Source organism: Nothobranchius furzeri, chromosome 14 (assembly GCF_043380555.1).
Source record: "Nothobranchius furzeri strain GRZ-AD chromosome 14, NfurGRZ-RIMD1, whole genome shotgun sequence".
NCBI lineage: Eukaryota > Metazoa > Chordata > Actinopteri > Cyprinodontiformes > Nothobranchiidae > Nothobranchius > Nothobranchius furzeri.
Window position 1 is genome coordinate 15,512,886 of NC_091754.1, and position 20,655 is coordinate 15,533,540.

The 20,655-nt window shown below is 41.3% G+C and overlaps 1 protein-coding gene across 1 annotated transcript in view; it reads left to right on the forward strand.

Annotated features, from left to right (window-relative positions):
• The window catches only part of abca12 (ATP-binding cassette, sub-family A (ABC1), member 12), a 95,212-nt gene that overhangs the window by 35,560 nt on the left and 38,997 nt on the right, over nucleotides 1–20,655 (forward strand). Inside the window, exons 21-38 of the mRNA XM_015966708.3 lie at nucleotides 4,161–4,228; nucleotides 4,324–4,451; nucleotides 4,596–4,726; nucleotides 6,455–6,597; nucleotides 7,716–7,883; nucleotides 8,654–8,871; nucleotides 9,745–10,689; nucleotides 10,866–10,972; nucleotides 12,217–12,323; nucleotides 12,463–12,662; nucleotides 12,762–12,832; nucleotides 13,503–13,633; nucleotides 13,870–14,019; nucleotides 14,205–14,357; nucleotides 14,599–14,788; nucleotides 14,868–15,007; nucleotides 15,615–15,734; nucleotides 15,899–15,989. Coding sequence (XP_015822194.1) covers nucleotides 4,161–4,228; nucleotides 4,324–4,451; nucleotides 4,596–4,726; nucleotides 6,455–6,597; nucleotides 7,716–7,883; nucleotides 8,654–8,871; nucleotides 9,745–10,689; nucleotides 10,866–10,972; nucleotides 12,217–12,323; nucleotides 12,463–12,662; nucleotides 12,762–12,832; nucleotides 13,503–13,633; nucleotides 13,870–14,019; nucleotides 14,205–14,357; nucleotides 14,599–14,788; nucleotides 14,868–15,007; nucleotides 15,615–15,734; nucleotides 15,899–15,989 — 3,261 coding nt within the window. The remainder of the gene's footprint in view (nucleotides 1–4,160; nucleotides 4,229–4,323; nucleotides 4,452–4,595; nucleotides 4,727–6,454; nucleotides 6,598–7,715; nucleotides 7,884–8,653; nucleotides 8,872–9,744; nucleotides 10,690–10,865; nucleotides 10,973–12,216; nucleotides 12,324–12,462; nucleotides 12,663–12,761; nucleotides 12,833–13,502; nucleotides 13,634–13,869; nucleotides 14,020–14,204; nucleotides 14,358–14,598; nucleotides 14,789–14,867; nucleotides 15,008–15,614; nucleotides 15,735–15,898; nucleotides 15,990–20,655) is intronic.

Sequence of the window (20,655 nt, forward strand, 5' to 3'; positions counted from 1 at the left end):
CGGTCCCAGGTAAATGCAGAGGGTAGCGTAAGGAATAGATCAACAGAAAAGATAGATTTATGGATAGACGAACCGTAATGATGATGGCATAAAGCAGTTTAGGTAGCACCCTCATTTTTATTAGTTCAACCCTGTTATGCATATTCATTGGCAGTAACACCCATTGGTCCAGATCTGATTTAATGTTAACTGTTAAGGTGGTATAGTTAAGTTTACAAATGTCAGTTAATTCTTTGGGCATTAGACCCCTAAATATTTAATTACATTTTCATTCTAATTACCCTTTAGGAGTTTATTAATGTTTGTTTGGTTTATAATTAAAAGTAAGAATTTGAGTTTTGTGAAGGTTTCATTTGGAACCAGAATACGAGCCAAATGTATTAAGCAAAGATAATAGTGTAAGTAGGCTAGTATCAGGTTTCGTAAGGGTCACCAGAACATCAGCTGCATAAAGACACACCTTATACTCTGCGCCGTAAATAGTGACACCTGCAACTTCCTCGCATTCTCGGATGGCCTGTGCCAGAGGTTCGATAAACAATGCGAAAAGAGCTGGGCTAGGAGGGCAGCCCTGTCTGCATCCTTTTTAAGAGAAACTGAGTCTGACAGGTCCCCATTCACTTTTATCCTGGCTGTAGGAGAGTCATACAAGGATCTCAAGACAGTTGATCAACTGAGTATTAAAACCAAAATGTTTTAGAACTGAATACAAAAACTCCCATCTAACAGAGTCAAAAGCCTTTTCAGCATCAAGGCTAAGAACTACTGACTCTTATGTTTTTCATATGATTGATGTGATGAAGTGTCCATCGTACGTTGTCATGAGTTTGTCTATTCTTTACGAATCCTGTATGATCGGTGTCTATAAATTCAGGGATTATATTTTCACTTGGCCAGTATTGTCACAAATATTCTATAATCGATATTTAGTACTGAAATGGGTCTGTAGGAGCTACATTCAGTTTTGTCCTTTCCAGACTTTGGTAATACTGAGATGAGCGCTTGTCTCCATGATACTGGTATTGCGCCGCCACCCAGGATATAGTTAAAGCAGGATTTCAGTAGCGGTGTAATAATATGTCCAAAAACTTTGTACTAGTCTGAAGGGAAACCATCCGAACCTGACATTTTATTCCCCTTCAATTTTGATAGAGTTTTGTTAATTTTGTCCGCTGTTGTTTGTCATGTAAGTGTCCTATTTTGTCCTGTTCCAACTGAAGGTAAATCTAGAGAGGCAAGAAAATGATCTACAGTTGTTAACTCTGCTGCAGGGGGCTGGTCGTATAGATTTGAATAATCAGCTACAAATGACTTTTGTATATCTTTCAGGTTGTATTGGGTCTTATTAGTCTGTGGGTTCTTTATCTTGTGTATGTATCTGTCGGCCTGCTGCTTGCGTGTCCTCCAAGCAAGAAGTTTGTGGGCTCTGGGACCGTTTTCATAGTAGGTTTGCTTAACAAACTTGGCTCACTTCTATTTGGTTCTCATCTATTTCATTGAGGGTCTGTCTTGTGTAAAGTACCTGTTTCAAAGTATCTTCATTATTATTTTTCACGTGTTCGTCTTCTAAACATTTAAGTATCGTAACCAGATCTTGAATATTTTTCTCTTTTTCTTTCTTCCTAATAGATGACCACATTATTAGTTTGCCTCTAAGAACTGCCTTAGCAGCATCCCATAACACACCAGGTGAAATGTCTCCATTGTCATTGTGGCTCATGTAATTTTGAAGTTCCTCTTCTACAAATGTATGGAACTGAGTTTCATTAAGATAACTAGAATTAAGTCTCCAAAGGGTATGTTTATGTTTTATGTCTAAATGTAATGACAGGTAAACACCAGCATGATCAGAAATGTCTCTGACTCCTGTGTCACATTCAATGACCCTGTGTCTGTCTGAGTTAAGCATGAAAAATAATCCAGTCTAGAAAACATTGAATGGGAAACAAGGGTAACGCATCTTTTACTCGAATGAAGATCTCTCCATGTGTTTATCACGCCTAATTCTTTGAGCATTTTTTAACGTTTTGTTCCCGCTGAGGAGTCTAACGATGGGTTAAGGTGAATATTCCAGTCACCCCCACATGTCAACACCTCAGAAGTTTCTGAGCATATTAAGGCAAAAACCTTTTTAATCAGTTGTCTGCCACTTCCTGGCGGTCTATAGATGTTAAGCAATGTAACGTCTTTATGGTCATTACGTAGCGTCCTTCGTTGTCACTAATTTGGAAGGAGAATTGGAAATTCACATTATTGGAAATAACGATTGCTACTCCTCTTGCATTACCTTTCTTGATGAGGAGAGATACGAGTGTTTAAACCCCAGTTTCTTAATTTTTTCATGCTCAATATTTGAAAGATGAGTCTTGCCAAAATATTACATCCTGTCTTTCACGCTTCATTTTAGCTATGACTTTACTTCGTTTTATAGGGTTATGCAAACCATTCGAGTTAAGGGTAATAAACTTGTATGTCTGTTTAATCATTTTTTTCTTCAAAGGAACACAAATTATTACCGAGGTTTAAACAGTAGAGATGGCCCAAGTCAACATAAAATCGTGTCGGTCTATACACTAAAAAACAATCAGAACAAGCAGAACAAGTGGGAACATACCACAACAAAGATGGCCTCCAAATGTGAAGTGCAATACTCACTTCTACATTGAGAGGGGAGTCCCTTGAAATCAAGGGTGCCCCTCGCAATGCGGGCTGGGGTCTCCGAGTTACTTTAACCCGAGCAGTGCCAGCGCGCATGAGGCAAAGAACAAGCGACGGTTGTCCAGTAAAAGGGCCGTGATTTCTAACATAGATGAGGAAAGTTTGTGTTAATCATAAAGTCTCTCTGGTGGTTGTGCAGAGGATGTCCTCAGGTGGTATTCGCCTCGCGTCGGAACTCCTTTAATTTTTTCAATCTCATCTCTCGGGTGCGGTGCGACACGTCTGCAGCTTCCCAATGAGGTTGTTTCATCCTTGTCTCAGTCGGTTTTGCTGCGGGGTCAGGGCTTCCCAGGTCGATTACTCCTCTTCAGATCAGCTGCAGCTTCCTGTGCGTCATTGTAGATTAGCGATCTGGTGCTGAGATGGACTCATAGGTGCGCCAGATGGAGTGTCTGGAAGTGAAGGTCTTTTTCTTTTAACGCTCTTCTAATGGAGGCGTACGCTTTTCTCTTAGCCATGGTGTCGCTGATGTAGTCTTGCTCGAAGAACACTCATCTTCCTTTGTACTGAATGTCTTTCTTTGTCCAGGCGGACCGAAGAACAAGCTCTTTAGCGTTAAACTTGAGGAAGTATATAACAACAGATTTTGGGTTGGAGTCCTGCGGAGGCTTGGGACCTAACAAGCGGTGGCATGTTTGTATTCCGAGCGGAGTGTCAGGGAGAGCCAGCTCCGTCTCAATGAAAATATCGATAAATTCCAGCATATTATTTCCTTCTGCGCCCTCCAGTATACCATGGATACGTATATTGTTTCTTTGTGAACGTGCCTCCAAATGTATTAGCTGTGCATGAAGATCTCCTGTAGTTCAAGTGTGTGGGAGAGCACGTCTTTTACATCATCGTTAAATTCTTCCACTTCAGACACTCTCCGTTCAGTCTCCTCAACCCTTTGAGCCATTTCTTTCAACTCCGTGTTGATAGCATTGAGTTTCTCGTTGATCTCTTCTCTGAAGTTTGAAAGTTCTCTTCTGAGTAGTCCCGTTGCTTTGGTAACTTCTATTTTTCCACGTCTGTGCGTACTTCTATAATTTTGCCAATTGTGCTAGCTTTCATAGCCTCCATGTTCTCGTAGTCGGCTAGTTCGCCAGCATCTACTTTGCAGTCTTCGCTTTCCCTCTGAAACGAAACGTCCTCTTGAGCGTCAACTTGAACGTTTCCTCTTGTTTTTCTTTCATTTCCCCCTTTCATGCTATTTTGACAACTTTGCAATGGTTAAATCCTGATGGGGGGGGGGGGGGGGGGGGGTGTCAGATCCACTGGGAGCTGGTGAATTACCCTGTCGCTCCCCCCTCCGCTATACTGCAAGTCCAGTCATTTTCATCTTGATAACTTCTGATGAAATCTAATGAGACAAATGCAGGTTTAACTTGTGCAAACATTTGGGTTAGCATGTTAGTTATGAAAAACTGAAACAATTGTGTTTTTTTTTTTTTTTACTGCAGGCAACATGAACATTTCTGGAGGATATGTGGATTCATTGCAAGGAATTCTGTCACAAATCCCAGGCCTGGTAAAGTTTATGCACATTTGAGCATGTTTTATGTAGATTTGTCAAAATTCAGCTTATATAAAGATCAAACTTTTTTTTCTCGTAATTGTTAACAGGGCAGCTTTTTGAGCACGTCCATCCAACTTTTAATGGGAGGCACAGGATCTGGCACTGGATTTCCTAATCTTGCTTTGGTTATAGAGCAGCTGACGACTGGGACGGCAAACCAAGAAACATGGGACAAGTAAGTGAACTGATGTAATGTAGTATAGGTAAATCACACACTAGCAAACACATGGCACCTAATCATGTTTAGTTCAGTCTGAAATAAACACTCCTGTTCATTTCTACGATTTCCTAAAATGAAATGGATTGTGTTTTGTTGCAGCCTCAAACAGATGCTGGCTGCTCTCCTGTCAAGTGTGGAAGGACAAGAAGAATGGAGCTACATCGCATCTGTGATGTCTCAGTTGGAAAAAATCATTGGTATCACAGAGAAGAATGTGCAAGCACAGATTGGTAAGAAATAAACTAAAAAGCCATAACAACAAAAGGTTGTCTAACAGGGGGAACTCTGCTCGGTAAAGCAGAAGAATCAGATCTGCAGTGCTACAGGGAAGGAGATACGGGGCAGAGTGCGCCATTCTCTGAAAGTAGAAGAGAGCACAGCCCTGCCTCAAGGCTCTGACGGGCAATAATAAACTTCCTTGTTTTCATGAAACTAAATATGTATTTACTTCTTGTAACTACAGCAGTTGGCCTTAAACCAAAGTTTGCTTTGCATGATTTTGCTGTGAGACTGACTAAAATAACACTGATATAAGTAGCTATCTCTCTGTCACAGTAAGTGAAATACACTAATTGTTGCACAATATGTTCTGGTTTTGTTAAACAGTGCAAAGAGCATGTTTAAAATGTTCTACAACGAAACCCATTTTTGATAAAATTGCCTTTAATTATTTCAAACTACTGTGAAGAGACACGTGCTAGATTCATGTCTAGAACAGGGGTGTCCAAAATTTTAAGACGAGGGCCAAATTCATCAAGTTGAAATGTGATTTTTTTGTAACACTTTAATAAAAGGGTCCCTTTAATAATACTACTTAGTGCATTATTAAGCATTAATAAATGCTTAATAATGGGGTCTGCTTAGTCATGCATTACATAATATGGTTAAGTAGTTTATTTAATAGTTAATTAATGTTTAATAATGCACTAAGTAATGTTAATAAAGAGACCCTTGTTGTATAGTGTTACAGTTTTTAATTTAAAAATGTAAAACCTTACTTTTTGTGTTTTTTTTTTAAATTTATTTGGACTGCTCAAAAGGCATAAAATAGACATAGTAAAAATTGGAACATAAAAGAGTTCATAAGTGTCAATCTACTTCAGAAGCCTTCTGGAAAGACCATTCTAAAAATGCCAGTGGGTGCTGCAAAACGCCACTCAGAGGACCTCACTTTGGACATGCTTGGTCCAGAGCAGGGCTATTCAATGCCGGTCCTGGAGGGCCAGTATACAGCACGGTTTAGCTTCAACTCTGTTTCAACACCTGATTTCAATCAGCAGATGATTAACAGGCTTCTGCAGAGCCTGATGAGCTGCTGCACAGGTGATTCAACCACTGAATCTAGTGTGTTGGAGCAGAGAAACCACTAAAACGTGCTGGATGCCAGCCCTCCATGACCAGAAATAAATACCCCTGGTCTAGAGTATTGTCTGGGTTATTTTCAGGATGTTTCTAATCTGTAATCCAATTTAGGGAAATTTATTGCGGTTTTAACTGAAATAAAGTATGATTCTGAGCAGTTTTAATACCTAATTTGAACAGTTCCTTTCTGCTTTGTAATAATGTAAATATTTTAAAATACTCCCTGGACTATTCCTTAAAATTTCATGCAGTCAAATATGAAAGTGAAGCTGTATTTTTAGTAATTAGGATCAGTTGTCACACTTAACCTGTATCTCAATTCTCAATTCAATATTTGAAGTTTTTGATACTCTACGCCTTCTACTGAGAGTCTACTTATTTGTTTGTTGGGCATTTTCGCTTGAGGAGGACACTCCCACGGCTCATCGAACAAAATAATCTCATTGTCAGACACTTTGAGTAAACAATCCCAGTGCTTACAATCTCTGTGACACAATGAAACATCGGTTCCAGCCTAATGTTGGGCGCAAGACAATAAGCATGCAGACAGATGAGTCAGTCATTTTTGTTCCTGTTTTCTTTTTTTCTTTTTTCAGAGATGATGCTAAGCCTGCAGACACCCATCCTGGCCCTGATGAGTGACATTGCTGCATCAATGAACTCCGCTCACATCGACATGACTGAGCTTACAGTAGGAATACAGCACGCCGTTGAAAATACAATCAAAGCAGCTCAGCTAGTCAGTAAATATTCCACCTCTCATGGAATTTGCACACACGTTTACATGTTATTACTGGACTTTGCCGCCTGTCTTCTGGTTTTACGTTATTTTTTTTGCACTTGCTCAGTTAGAAAGCAAAGCCGCACACCCAGTGAGTCAGTTGTCATGCATTATTGAAAATGCCAGTTTTTCTGTATCATTATTGTTTTTATGACATTTCATACTTTTTAGTCATTTCTGAACAGCTCAATCATTCAAGATGCATGTTTTGTATTTGCCTGCACAAGTATTTGGGCATCTGTTCACTTTTCAACAAGCTTTGAGACCGTGACACACTAGACAAAAAAACACAATGTCAGCTGTCTCTTTGAGTAATGTAATCAGCATGATCAAGAGCTGTTGCATTCATGCAAACTATTAAAAGTATTTTAAAATTGGCCAAAAAATGACTGTAATTTATCATTAAAAACTTATTTGTGCCCAGAAATTAATGTTAAACATTGTTAGTAAACTAATTTTAGTCAAAATGCATCAGCTAAATATCTCAGAATATTTCATCAGAGAAAACATAAGTAGCCTGGATTTCCCTGACAACCCTAGCTCACCTGCTGCTAGCATATCAAATACACAGACAAGGGTATTCAGAATGTTAAATAACTAGCTAATATCAGTGAATGCTGTTTATTTGAGCCTCAGTTTGTCATTTCAAGTTTCCAATTTGAGCCATAGACACGACTTGCTATTTATCTGTGCAGTTATCAGACTTTGAAAAGAGCTGTTCTCTCAGTCATTGAGTCCACTGAGTTGTGCAGGGAAACAAAACAAAAAATGCACATCTTAAACTTGAGAATACCTTGAGGACATTGTCAACACCCACATATGTCTGCTGTGTCGTAACTGAAGTGTTTGGTGTATACACAGAGGAAATGTAGGTGTGTTTCAGTCACAGGACAGGCTGAAATGATACCTGTGAGACTGTAAATGTCAATTAAGATGCTTTCCTTGTTCACCTGCCTTTTGTGCATCAGACGCTTTGTTCTTCTTTGATTCCTTGCCAGCATGAAAAGTGGGTAAACAGGTTTTCACCACTGCATATGCAACAATAAAATGTTTTTTTTTTGGTTCTTTGCTTTTAGGCAAATGGTACACTGGGCTGCACAGAGACCCTCGGTATATGGGAGCCTGTCAGAGTGGCTGCAAGACTGAACAGTTCCACTCTTGCTTTGTGGTGCGAAGCCAATCTGCTTCCTGTGTTTGAGGCTAATGCCGCAGCTCAGATTGGCTTCACCAACCTGAACATGAACGTGAGTAGAAGCATACCAAACCAACAAAGACAAACACGAACACATTTAAGATTGTATTTATGTCATTACAAAATATGTCTAATTTAAAGGGAAACTTTGCTGTTATGGCTTGCTTTTAGCACCCCCAAAGTGTCTGTTTTTATTCACTGCAGTAAAAACAAAACTGAGACTCTCCTCGCTGCACGTTTGTGATTTTAACACTTTAATCTTACTGCTGAAATGTCTCCTCAGCCTTTATTAGTTTCTACGGGAGCGGTACATCACTAAAGATGCAAAACATGCAGGAATCATGTCTCTGAGCTCTCACGGTTCAGAAAATTCCCGATGTTTACTTTCGTTTGACTCCTGATGTGGTCAGACGTTCTTTTTTATTTCTTTTTAGCTTCATCAGATAATTGTTTTCTTTGTGTCCTCTGAGGCTCCACCGAGTTACAATGAATGCTAACCAGGTATAGCTCATCTTTCCTGAGATGTACACATTGATCGCTGTAAAACGTGACTTTTCAGGTGAGCGGTCCAGAGAGGCTGAAGTTGCCAATAGGGAATCCAGCTCACAAGTGGTAGAGTGGTTTCATTCACCCTGTAAAGGGACATTTTAGCTCCTCCTGGCTCAAGTAAAGGATTTAAAAAAATGGAAACAGTTGTTTTGTATGCCTTTATAAGTGGAAATAGCAGCCTCACCACTTGGTGGCAATGTTGGAACACGGAGAAAACAGCTTTTTTTTTTTTTTTTGCTTCCAGCTCATCTCTGCTACATGTCCTCCTTACAGATCACAACCATGGAAACAATGAGTGCAAGCGCCACAGCCGACAGGATTGTTGAAACAATGCAGTCCCTTTATGAAGTCGGCATTAACCAGACACTTGTGATACAGCAGTTCATCACGGCTGTCTCCAGCCAGATCTCAGGGCTGACAGGCCTGCCTTTGAGCCCTGAGGCGCAGCTTTACTGGTCCATGCAGCTCCAGGACATGCAGCTACAACACAGGTCAGCTACAACTGGACTTTATGAGTGCTAAAACAATGTCTTGTCTTAGATAAACGTATTTAAATGAAAGGTTTTTGACAAGACATTGTATAAAGTTAGCACATTTAATGTTTTATTCTATATGGTGGGTGAAAATTTCCCCTTTTTTTTTAAAAGAAATGCATTGGAACTGGTTAAAACCCTAATCCTTTGAGAGAAAACATGCTAAAACAAGAGCGTATTAACATGCCAGCATTGCACTAAAATGTGCAAACGTTCTCCATAAGTCCTCCAGCCTCTCTTTAGAATTCACTGCATTTCCACACAGACCCGAAGACAAAAGCATCACCTCCAGCAGACCTGAACTCACCATGACCTCACCACTCAATTTGCTGTCACCAAATTATCCACAATGCAGCAGTCAAACCCATTTGACTCATACGTAATTACACAAGGAATCGAAGATATCACATTTGCATTCAGATTTGATTAATTTAACTCAGGTCTGCCTGAAAACAGAATGTAGCTTAAATATGATTCAGCTAGCTGAGACATCCTCTTAAAATTGATTTCCTATTTTATGCCGTCTGCAATAACGAGCCAGGCCCAGTGCTAAAGATCATGTCCCGCATATCCCAGGGAGTCTAAAAAGGCCTTACTGCACCAGCTATAGATCAGAGATTATTGGAGAGGTTTATGATCGTGGATGAGACGATGGGAATTTTCATTAATATGAAATCACTGAGTTGAAGAAATAGATTCGAAATGCAAAAAAATGTCTTTATTTTGCTTAGAAAATTCCCAGAAAATTAGTTGTTTCATGCTGATGATTTGAAATGAAATTTCATCAAAAGGAATTGGTTTTAAAATTGAGCATATTTCTGTTTTCTACAGTTTGATGCTTTTCCAACAGTACTCTGGAGAGTTGCTCCAAGAGGCTCCCTTCCTGCAGCCTTACATCAATGCTTTGGTGAAGACGGGGATCTACGTCCTGGAAAACTACAGCTACATTGAAAACAACGGCTCGTTCCAAAATATTTTCCAAGAAGCGGCTGCGATCTTCCTAATGTCTGCTAACCTCACCTCAGATGGCACCTTGTCCTCCATGTGGGGAACTGCTTTTGCTCCAAACGAGACGCTTCTCGCTGACCTGATCAGTGAAACTATCAAGCTCATGATCAACACAAATGTCTTTGGGAGTTACCCGGACGTTCACCAGGCCTTGGAGCAGTTTATGTCAGTCGATGGCACAAACGTGATGGCGCAAGGTTTTTTTGACATGTCTGTCTGGTTGACATCAACTCAAGCAAGTGGGCTGGACCTGTTCAGTCAAGTGCTCTCCAAAACATATGACATTGTCAGGCCTGTGCTCTCCGTCCTAACTAGTATGAGTGTTGGAGTGCCCGTGGATCTGTTACTGTATGAAGAACTTGCTGGGAACATCGTTTCGATGTCCAAGCAGTTTGCAGGCGTCAGTGATCTTCTGCCTCTCGTGTACCAACAACAAACCGTGTTTCAGGCGAGCAGTCAACAAAACCCGAGGAGCAGGCAAAAACGTGACCTCTCGGCGGTGACGACAGTGATCCCACAGCCCTTTGATGATATTGTCAGAATGTTCCAAATTGACTACCCAGCCATGTACCAAGCAGTGTTTGTCTCTCCGACCACGGCAGAAGTAATAGACACAGCCCATGTGGTTGCTGCCAATGCCGATCTGAACGCTGTGCTTAAAGGAGCTTCGAGTAACATGCAGTGGAGCTTAAATGCTTCACGGGAGGCGACCATCGACGCCACCCTTGGGATGGTCTCTTTCCTCACCCACCCTCAGCTTTTAGTGTCGTGAGTATCGCTTTTGCAAAAGTAGCTTTAGATGCCAGAGGAGAAGAATCAGATCCCAGCTTGCTCTACATTGTTCCTTTGATCTAAATTAGTCCAGAAATTGAGATAAATCTTATAAATACGCTTGTTTTTGTTGACCAATGTTTCATAAACACTTTTTGTTTTGCTTTTCTCAGCCCACCAATGGACCTCCTTTTAAATGCTACAAACACACTCCCCGATGGCATCCCTTACTCCACTGGGATTAAAAATATCGCCAACAAGCTTGCCAGTGAATCTCCAGGTAATTTAAATAATGCCTTTTGTGTTTTTCCTCTTTCCCTTCAGTGCATTATATAAACTTTATAGATGTATTGAGGCCAACGTTCAAACAAAAGCAAGTTTAACGATGCTCATTTGTCATCCAGGTCTTTCTTTGCTTTTCTTTTCCGGTAAATAATCCGCCGTAACTAAAGATCGACCAGCTTTTTCATATTCTATGGGTTTGGATCATTCTGCTGACTAATCAAAGCAAACCAGGCTTCACTTTAGTGACCCTAAAGATTGTGTGATTTATTTCTTAAAAGAAACTTCTAAAATGAATTCTGCTTTACTTCACATTGAGTCCACTCCACTCTGCTGTATAGCAGCCATCACACTGAAGCCTGTGTTCAGATACTCTCTGTGACCGTACGGATTTACACGCATGCTATTAAACAGCCATGCAGTTTGGAAGGCTGCCACGCAATAATTCATAGCTTTTGCAAGACCAAAAGAAGACCACACAACATTTTGTTATTGCTCTTGTAACCGTACAGACGATGACGGCGTTTCACGTATTCTTTCTGGAGAGATGAAGAATAAGAGTTCACATCAGCTAAGCTTGAGATCCCAAAGAGCCCAAAGCCACATGGCCCATCTCCAGCAGAAACCCACTCAGCACCTTTTAAAATCTCATTAGCAAAGTAGAATTCAATCACTTATCCTGTCCACCCTCGCTAAACATCTCCCCTTGCACTCACACAAGTGGGCATCTATGACCTCCTTTTAATTTGCTTCTGTGTTTGCATGATAATTTTTTTTGTGTGCACTGAGTCATATGCAAGCAGCTTTGCATCTCTGCAGTCCCACTCACATTCTTCTCATGCAAACACACTCTGCAAACTGTTGTGACTGTAAAGGCCTCTAGGTGTTGAGCAGCCTGAGATGAAACATTACCATTGTCTAATTTTGGACTAATTGAACATGCTGTCATCTCATCTTGCAGCCCTAGGTGATGCCTTTCTTAGGGCTTGTCAAATGTTTTTTAATGCACGACAGCATCCAGTGCAGCTGGCCTTCCTGGCCCCATCAGTCCCGCACAGAGCATCACTTTATGCACATCATTTGCTGCTTGTTGCTCGACACCGCTAACCTGTAATGGTGCGTGTCATAATGAAGCCCAGTGGGATGCCACGATGCCTCGCAGACCTCGCTCCTTAAGATTCCAGCGTCTCTCTCAGCTCATTTCTCACCCCTCTGTCTTTTTGTCTTGTCGACCCACCACAGAGAACCTGACGCTCATGTGGCAAACCGTTCAAACAGCCACTCGGCTCCTTCAGATCAGCCCGTCAGACCCACAGTTCACAAAGCAACTAAACCAACTCAAATTGCAGGTTTGTCCTTCTATTATGATACTTTCATTGATGATGTGTGTTTAGCTTGAAACTGATCAGGCTACAGTCAATTCAAAGTGGATGAGAGAGGGTTTTGCAGAATGTTAGGATGAGTTAAAATCCAGTCTGTGTGTTTTAGGTGTGTACGGTGGAGGACGTGAACACTGTGAAGGTCACACTGGAAACCATGTCCATCCAACATGGGCAGCTTTGCAACACAGTGGTGCCCAGTATGCAGATCTTGGCCAGTAATCTGCAGGCGAACACAAGCTCTCTGCCGGGACTCATCACAGAAATTCTCATTGGCGATCCCAGTAGCTACAACCTCCAGTCAAACTGGTAATGGGCATATAAGGAGCTTTAGATCCTTTATGTATTCATATGCTATTATTGCTAGCTCGTATTTTATTACATGGGTGTGACTGTTTGTTTTTCTAGGTCTTCTGCGTTTACTCAAATCCTGGGCATTGACACCAGCAGCCTGAAACCCCTAAACATCTCTTCTCCAGGTGAGGTTCTCAGTCTGTGAAAAACACCCACCAGATCCATCTATCTTTTGGATTTTAGCTTATTTTTCTTTTGTACTGTTGTAGTTGTTTTCAGCTTGGTTTTCACTTGTAAATCTTTGCTTCTTGTTTGTGTTACTTATTTATGTTTGTATCTGTTTAATAGTTTTCTTAATGCAGTTTCCTTTCACCCGCTGAGTCTTTGCCACCACCTGTATTGAATTAGACCCCGGCCTATGAAATTTTCCTTTAAAGCTAAGATCTCCTGCCGGTATTTGTTTAATTTAATTTCAAAAGAAGCTGTTATATTATCTCCAGTTTGTATTTGGGTCTCCTTCAGAACACAAATCTAGAGTCCTCCATTCACTCAGAAGGTTCTTGCTGCAATTCGAAGGGGATTGGTCAACATTAAGGTTGAAACATGGAGCATTCATTGTGTTTATTAAAATGTCATCTGAAGTATTTAAGTGACCCTAAACCTTAGAAAATTCAAAAGAAAAAAAGTTTTTCTTTGCTAACCCTTGAAAACACATTTTCGAAAGCTGGACTTGCTTTAAACTAAATGTTCTTTTCAAACTGTGCGTATTTTTGCTAAGAATTTGATTTTGGGGATTTAAATGAAAGGTTTATTTAATGTCACAACGTGAAGTTTTCATGAATATGTTTTTTCCAGGAGTGGTGACATTTGGGAAAATGTTAAGGAACCAAACAGCTTTTATTCTGGCTGCTGAGCAACACCTGAATGTTGATCCTGCAGCTCTTGCCCTACTAATGGAAGCCCCATTCCCAACCAGCAATGCCAAGGTGAGCCACTTTGACAAGAATACCTACAATTCATCAGCTATTTAATGTTTCCCAAATTTTTTTATTGTTGTTTCACTGTTGATGGCTCGCATGTCTGTGCCAAATCACTATCAAATTAGGTAAGAAGTCACAGAGACATTTAACATGAACAGGATGAGATGTTTAAAGCATAACCATTCTGTATTACATTAGGCTGCATGGCTGATTTTTGTGTCCCATAATGCTTTTTGACACAGATGTTGTCTTTGTTGGCGAACCTGCAAAACTGCAACGGCACATCGTCTTCCAACACATCAAAGATCCTCTGCTCCATGTCTGCTGGAGAGCTTTACAAGTTGTTACTGCTGCTGGCTCAACACATAAACACGGAGAAACTCGCCTACAGAGTACGACTTTAGATCTTTTTTACTCTAATTCTCCTAGAAACAACACAATTCTGTTATCCTGTTGAAGTTAAAGGGTGCCAGAGAGCATTAGTTACATTTTAAAAGAAAATGAAAACAATTCAGGGTGTTTACCATTTACGGGCACTCTCAAGGAAAATAAAAATATGCTGGTTCCATTCTTGCAGATTGTGTTGTCTGATGAAATCCAGGGCCTGGTCCAACTCCTGCTGCAGGCGACTGAGCTTGCAACAAGAGCGATGAACACGATTGCCCCTGCTGTCAATCAGCTGCAACGCATTGTGCGCTCTGTCCAAGACCTCAACATGGCACCCAGCAGTGTATGTTCTCATCAGACCTTTATTATGGGGTTTAAACTTCATGTTTGTATTGTTTCTGCATGTCATGTTAACTTCCATGCATGCAAAACACAGAAATGTAAATGTTTTGGAGATATACTTATATTTTTTTATACAAACTGTGGCTCTTATGACTATGATTGATTCATAACTCCGTATCTGGCAGCATGCATTTTTCTCTATGTAAAAAAAAAAAAAAAAAGGCTGTTTTACATTTTTTTAGGCCCAGATGAGGTCCAGCTTCTCCAACCGAGCTACATTTGTCACCCTGTCCCGTGCTTTGTGTAGCAACGGTATTCTAGCCCTGTTTGGAATCTCCAGCATTCCCGACTTGTCCGTGTCGGGCTCTTCTTTTGCCAACAACAAACAGAGGGAGGAGTTGATCGACAGGTTCAAGATTCCAAGAGATTCCTGTACGTCGACACGAGGATGAGTGTAGATCTTCATGAGACTTTAAACAGCTTTTCATGCTCTTGTTTTTTTTTTTTCCAGCGTCTTTCTGTATGAACATGTACCTGGACATGGTAAACACCACAGGAGGAGCCATCGCCTGGGCGTTCCTCAAACCGATGCTGATGGGACATATTCTCTTCACTCCAGACACGCCCATCACCAGGGACATCATGAAGAAGGTACAACGATGGACACCTCACCCCCTCTTCATGCTACACCACACATTTTTTTTATGATTTATTAGCAGAATGTATATGTGGGCAACTTTATTGCTGACTGACAACAATATGAAATTTTGCTGACTAAGGTGGGTTAATTATTTACGGTACTCGCCTGCCTGCAGTCTGCAGAACTGATCTCAACTCACCTTTTGTGTGAGCATCCCTGCTTTCCTTTGTTCTACTTAAGCCTGAGCACTTTATTTAATGAACCAACTTAACTTTTAGAAAGTAAATTAGCTAATGTTCTGTTTCCTCCATCATGTCTCTCTCTTTGTTTTTTGCTTCCACTGCTATTTGAAGACTTTCTAGGTCATAGTAACTTCTTTGTCTTTATGCGCCCCCACTGGCAAGAGGTAAAAAGGAACACTAGAGTTGCACAAGGTGTATAAATATATTTGTATGCGCAGCGTGCTTCTATTTTCAGAAAGTCTGACTTTGTTTTCAGTACCCGAGTCTTCACAGACTCAAACAGCCATGCACACAAACACTCTGGGGTGTGAATTTATTTATTTGTTCAAACACAACCATTTTCACACTTTCTTGTCCTTGTCTTGACTTTGTCCAGGCCAATGCCACCTTGCAGGAGTTTGCAAATCTGAAGAAACATTCGGAGAACTGGATCGAATCGTCAAATTACCTCCTGCAGTCTGCCAGCGTTCTCAGCACCACTCTGCCAATTCTGCAGGTATGAAAACTCAGATCTGCAGTCTTTATATCTGATTATTCCCTGCTGCAGTCTGGAAATCTAGAGATACACTTTGCAGTGGTCTTCAGTGAGTTTCAGCAGCTGAATTTTGATGATGCTCATATTTTTTTCACTCTCTCTCTCTCTCTCCATCTTCTTGCCAGAACTCCCTTAACAACCCCTTTGTGAAGAGATTCATTGAGATGCAAACAGGCATAAATGTCGACAGTATAAAAGCAACGCTCAACAACTTCTGTGAGTAATTTTCTGAGCCTTACTTTTCTAAGCTGCAGACAGCAGTCTTAAATTTATATTAGAATCTCACGTATGTCAGAAAATAGGTTACAAAGCACAAAACCTATTTCTCTGGCTGTCTTTTCTTTGTGGGGATCACTTTTTCCCCATCAGGTTGAGCTTTGACACAGATATTTTTGAATTTTGAGCTTATTGTCAGGTTAAATATCAGTCTTTGTTAAAATGTAACAGAGTAGAACATGGCATGCAATCATCAGCAAACATTTTTCAGTGGTAAAACCTAAAAAACCACTTAGAGGTCTTGTAAATCCATCACAATTTAATGGGGAGTGCCTATTTTGACCTATTTTTTTTACTTTAGTGCAGTGGCGGAGCCAGAACGTAGCAAATGGGTGGGCATAGAAAAATCTTAATTTCAAAGCTCGTATGAGATGTGCGCTGCGCGCGTGCTTGTCAACATAACATGGTTTAATAAAGTCTCTCAAGCCACAAATAATCCTATGATAGAAGATTATATATTAGATGCTTATTCCATGGATCAGGCTGCGCAGTGGTTAGAGCTGTTGCCTTGCAGCGAGAAGGTCCTGGGTTGGCTTCCTGGCCTGGGATCTTTCTGCATGGAGTTTGCATGTTCTCCCTGTGCATGCGTGGGTTCTCTCCGGGTACTCCGGCTTCCTCCCACAGCCCGCAAAAAACATGACTGTTAGGTTAATTGGTCTGTCTAAATTGGCCTTAGGTGTGAGTGTGTGTATACATGATTGTTTGTCCTGTGTGTCTCTGTGTTGCCCTGCGATGGACTGGCACTCTGTCCAGGGTGTACCCTGCCTGATTGCCCATTGACCGCTGGAGATAGGCACTAGCCCCCCCTCGCGACCCTACATGGACAAGCAGGTTCAGACAATGGATGGATGGATGGATATTCCATGGATCTCTGTTAAATTTCAATTTTAAGGACTGTTGCCGACGCTGGATTCCCGCTCTGGGCCGAGACCTGCACACTCTCTCGTGTGAACTTTCAGGACCTCTGACAGGTTCTAATCTCAGCCAGGCGTACTGCCGAGCTTGTCTCAGCATCCTAGCTGCAGGCTATCGGCTAAGAGCTGAAGATCCAAAAGACTGCAGCTTGCCAGAGGTCATCGCATGCTTCAAAAATCAGGATTTTTGACTGTTCTTCATGCTCCAGATAGCTCAGGATGCAGCAGGAGGTGGTGCAAAACAAGAGATCAGATCAGATGATTCTCAGCAACCGTGCCCTCCACCAGGGAATAATCAGCAAGCACGATCCAAGCGCGCACACGCACACACACACACACCTTGACTAAGCAGCATACACCTCCGACCACACCCCCCAATCCTCGCCAGTTCTCAAGGGCTCTGTCTCATTCAGGACCACGGACAGCGACGCACTGACGCGGTTTGGGATGACTCATCACCTCTGGGATCTTCCACCCGAACCCCCGGTTCAGATAACAACAGTAAAATGAACCGAACCAAATTAAATGGCCTTAGAGGACTAAAGCAGATCCGACGAGATACCCGGATGAAACTATCGTTTCCTTTACCGGATTAACGTAAGTGCGAGGAAAAGCATCAGATAAAACGGGTCGACAACCTTTTCCCATCAAAGAGCCATTATTACCTGTTTCCCACAGTAAAGAAAACACTGGGAGCCACAGCAGAGAGCTGCTTTAACCAATCACAACAGGTGACAGCAGCCAATACCGGTCGCTCGTGTACGTAAAAGTTATCTTTCAACAGAAGTTAATCAATAAAATGATTTGTATAAAATGGATCCAGAAGTTGTAGCCCGTCTCTGCCTACAATATTTTGATATTTCTCACCGTTGGTGGTTTTACTGAGCAGGTGCCACTTTTGTCAAAAATATTTCTTTTTAAAACATGTTTAGACTGTTCAGAATACAAATCCAGGCTCTGTCACGTTTGATTGTTGTAATTAAACTTTGTAGGTGGGGAAGGTCAGAAAAGGATCCGATCATTTTGTTTTTCCCTCATGTACAGTGACGGAGATAACGGCGCAGTGCGCCTGGCTCTGGTGTTAATCAAGTTAAATTTAATCTCTTTGCAACAATTTTCACAAGAAAACAGAACAGTTAAAAGCAGGGCTTGTGTTGATCGCATAGTTCCCGTATTTGACCGTTTATTTTGACGGAGAAAGAATAGAAAGAATTACCCCGACGCATGCAGACAAACTGACATTTTATTCGTTTCGCACATCGCAGATGTAGCTAAATCACCCAAGAAAAGATTCCCATCTGAACATCTGAGCTGGACACCGCTCAGCGCAGCTCACTGTCAGCGCGTACATGAGGTGCACAGCGAGCTGAAGATGTGGAGAGGGGCTTTGAGCGCGTTGCAGAACCAGAGCCATGCGGGAATATTCCTCCCACTGAAGCGACCGTTTTCCAAAGCCTGTCTCTCAGAGAGACTTGTCACTTAGAAAATGTTCCTGATGATGAAACTTTGGCTGAATAGCGCTTGTTCCTGTCTCCAATGTGGCGACACATCCAGGAGCCTGTCTGAGGAGAATCCCAGAATCTCACATCCTCTTCAGCTCAGAATGCGCCGATATGATTACGCACAAGCGTGACCCGTCAACCCGGTCTCACAGTAAGACCGGGTTGGAACTGTTCAGGTTTACGCAGACAATCTTTACATTTAGAATTGGCATACAGATATAAAATTAATGCAGTAAAATATAAAACATTTTATTTAAGTATCCATTCATTATTTTACAAGCACAGAGAGCTGATGGAAGAGCCGCATGCGGCTCCAGAGCCGCGGGTTGCCGACCCCTGAAAAGGTCCTTGCGTGTCCGCTGCGCTCTGCACGTCTGTCTCCCCCTCACACCCAGTCCTTTCTCAGTTTACACCGCTGACAATATCAGTTGTGTCTTCCGCAGACTCCGGGAGATGCCCGGTTCAGCTGTGAGAAGTCCAGGGCAGGAGGACGCTTCTGAGAAAAAAAAAATCATGAACCTCACTGGGTGGCAGGGATGGCATCAGAATATTCTCTCTGCAGAAGGTTAATAGTTGCTTAGTGTCAATAAGCAGGTGCCAATTCGCCTTTTTTATATATAAAAGACCAAATTACAACTCCAACAAGCAAACCGGAAAACTTATTTATAATATGATTAAAATTAATACCAGATATAAATGTTAAAGTATTTTTATTACACAGTGAAAAAAGTGCACATTCATTAAAGTAGACATTTTAAATTGTAACTGTTGTTACAGCATAACTGGGGTTGCTAAGCAGTTGCTTGCTTGGCCACATCTTGGTGTTGCAATAGCAACACCAAGCTACTGCCTGGCCCTGCCCCTGGTGGGTGGGCACTCTGTCAAACTCATAGCTCCGCCCCTGCTTTATTGCATGCTCCCTCCAACTCCAACCCAAATAAATGTGAATGCTGTTAAGATTCCTTCATTTTCAGGTAACTAGCATTATGTGGAATAACACAGCTACACTGTATATTAAAGTGTGCAAAATTATTAAACGCAATAATTATATTTAGTTAAATGGAATATAACTAAAAGTTAAATTCACAATTTAAAATAACACCTATTAAACAAATGCTTCATTACTAAGTTAGCTTAAAGTCTTAAATCTGTGATATTTAAAACTGTTCAGAAGGGTTTAACTGATCTGAATCAAAGTGGCTCCTCTGAATGACAGAGCAGCAAGGTTGAGAAGTTATTCCATCTGTTTGGTGTAAAGACAAGAAAAAATATTCTCTAAAATGCTAGAAATCTTCTGGATTTAATGTTGTTAAAGAAAAAAAGTTTTTCCATAAAGGCTCAGATTTTTTTCATTATTGTTTTTTTAGGATTGTAATTTCTTGAAAGACCAAGTTCACTCTTTTTCTCAACACATTTGCTGTGATTTGTGATAAATTAATGCCTTGTAAATCGATTTCTGTGGGCTAAAAGCTCTGACACTCCTGTTTCAGGAAGTAGAAGTTGGTCAGGATTTTATTTTATTTTTTTGTAAAACAACTTTAAACCTTTATTTAATATGCCATTTATAAAACAACATGCATTTCCTTTGCCTACAATAATTAAAACAGAATAGCTGCAGGTGAAGACTGGAGCTGACAGTGCTCCAGGGATCATTTACATTCCAGCCCAGTGCTTCCAGTATGGATTACTGTTAAACCAGCTGAGTGAACAATTACAACAAAAACAGCACATGGCAGCTCAAACAAAGCCCTAACTTTGCGTCAATATTCCCACCCAGACAACGTCACAACCAGTTAAACAGTCTGCGCATACCTCTTTCCGTGTTGCTCCTGGAAACGAAAACTTCCCAACGTGTAACCCTCTCTGATGGTAGTTCATCTCATGTTGGAGCTCTTTAAATAACAGGGCATGGTGGCGCGCGGGGGAGGTGGGCTCCAGGTGACTGACCATCTGAATGCACCCAGTATGGTGAAAGTGGTGGGGGTGGAGCCCGGACAGTCAGGATTTGGAGTCTTACTCATTATTATTCATGATAATCGGGCATCTCGTCTCTAATTGGTTAACAATAAGGCAACTCTTCCACTGCCTCATTTCGCTTTGCAAGGTTGATGTTTTATCTCCACAAATAACACAAACCTGAAGGAGTTTTGCTATGTTGTGGAGTTGCTAACGCTAACGGTTAGCTTCTAC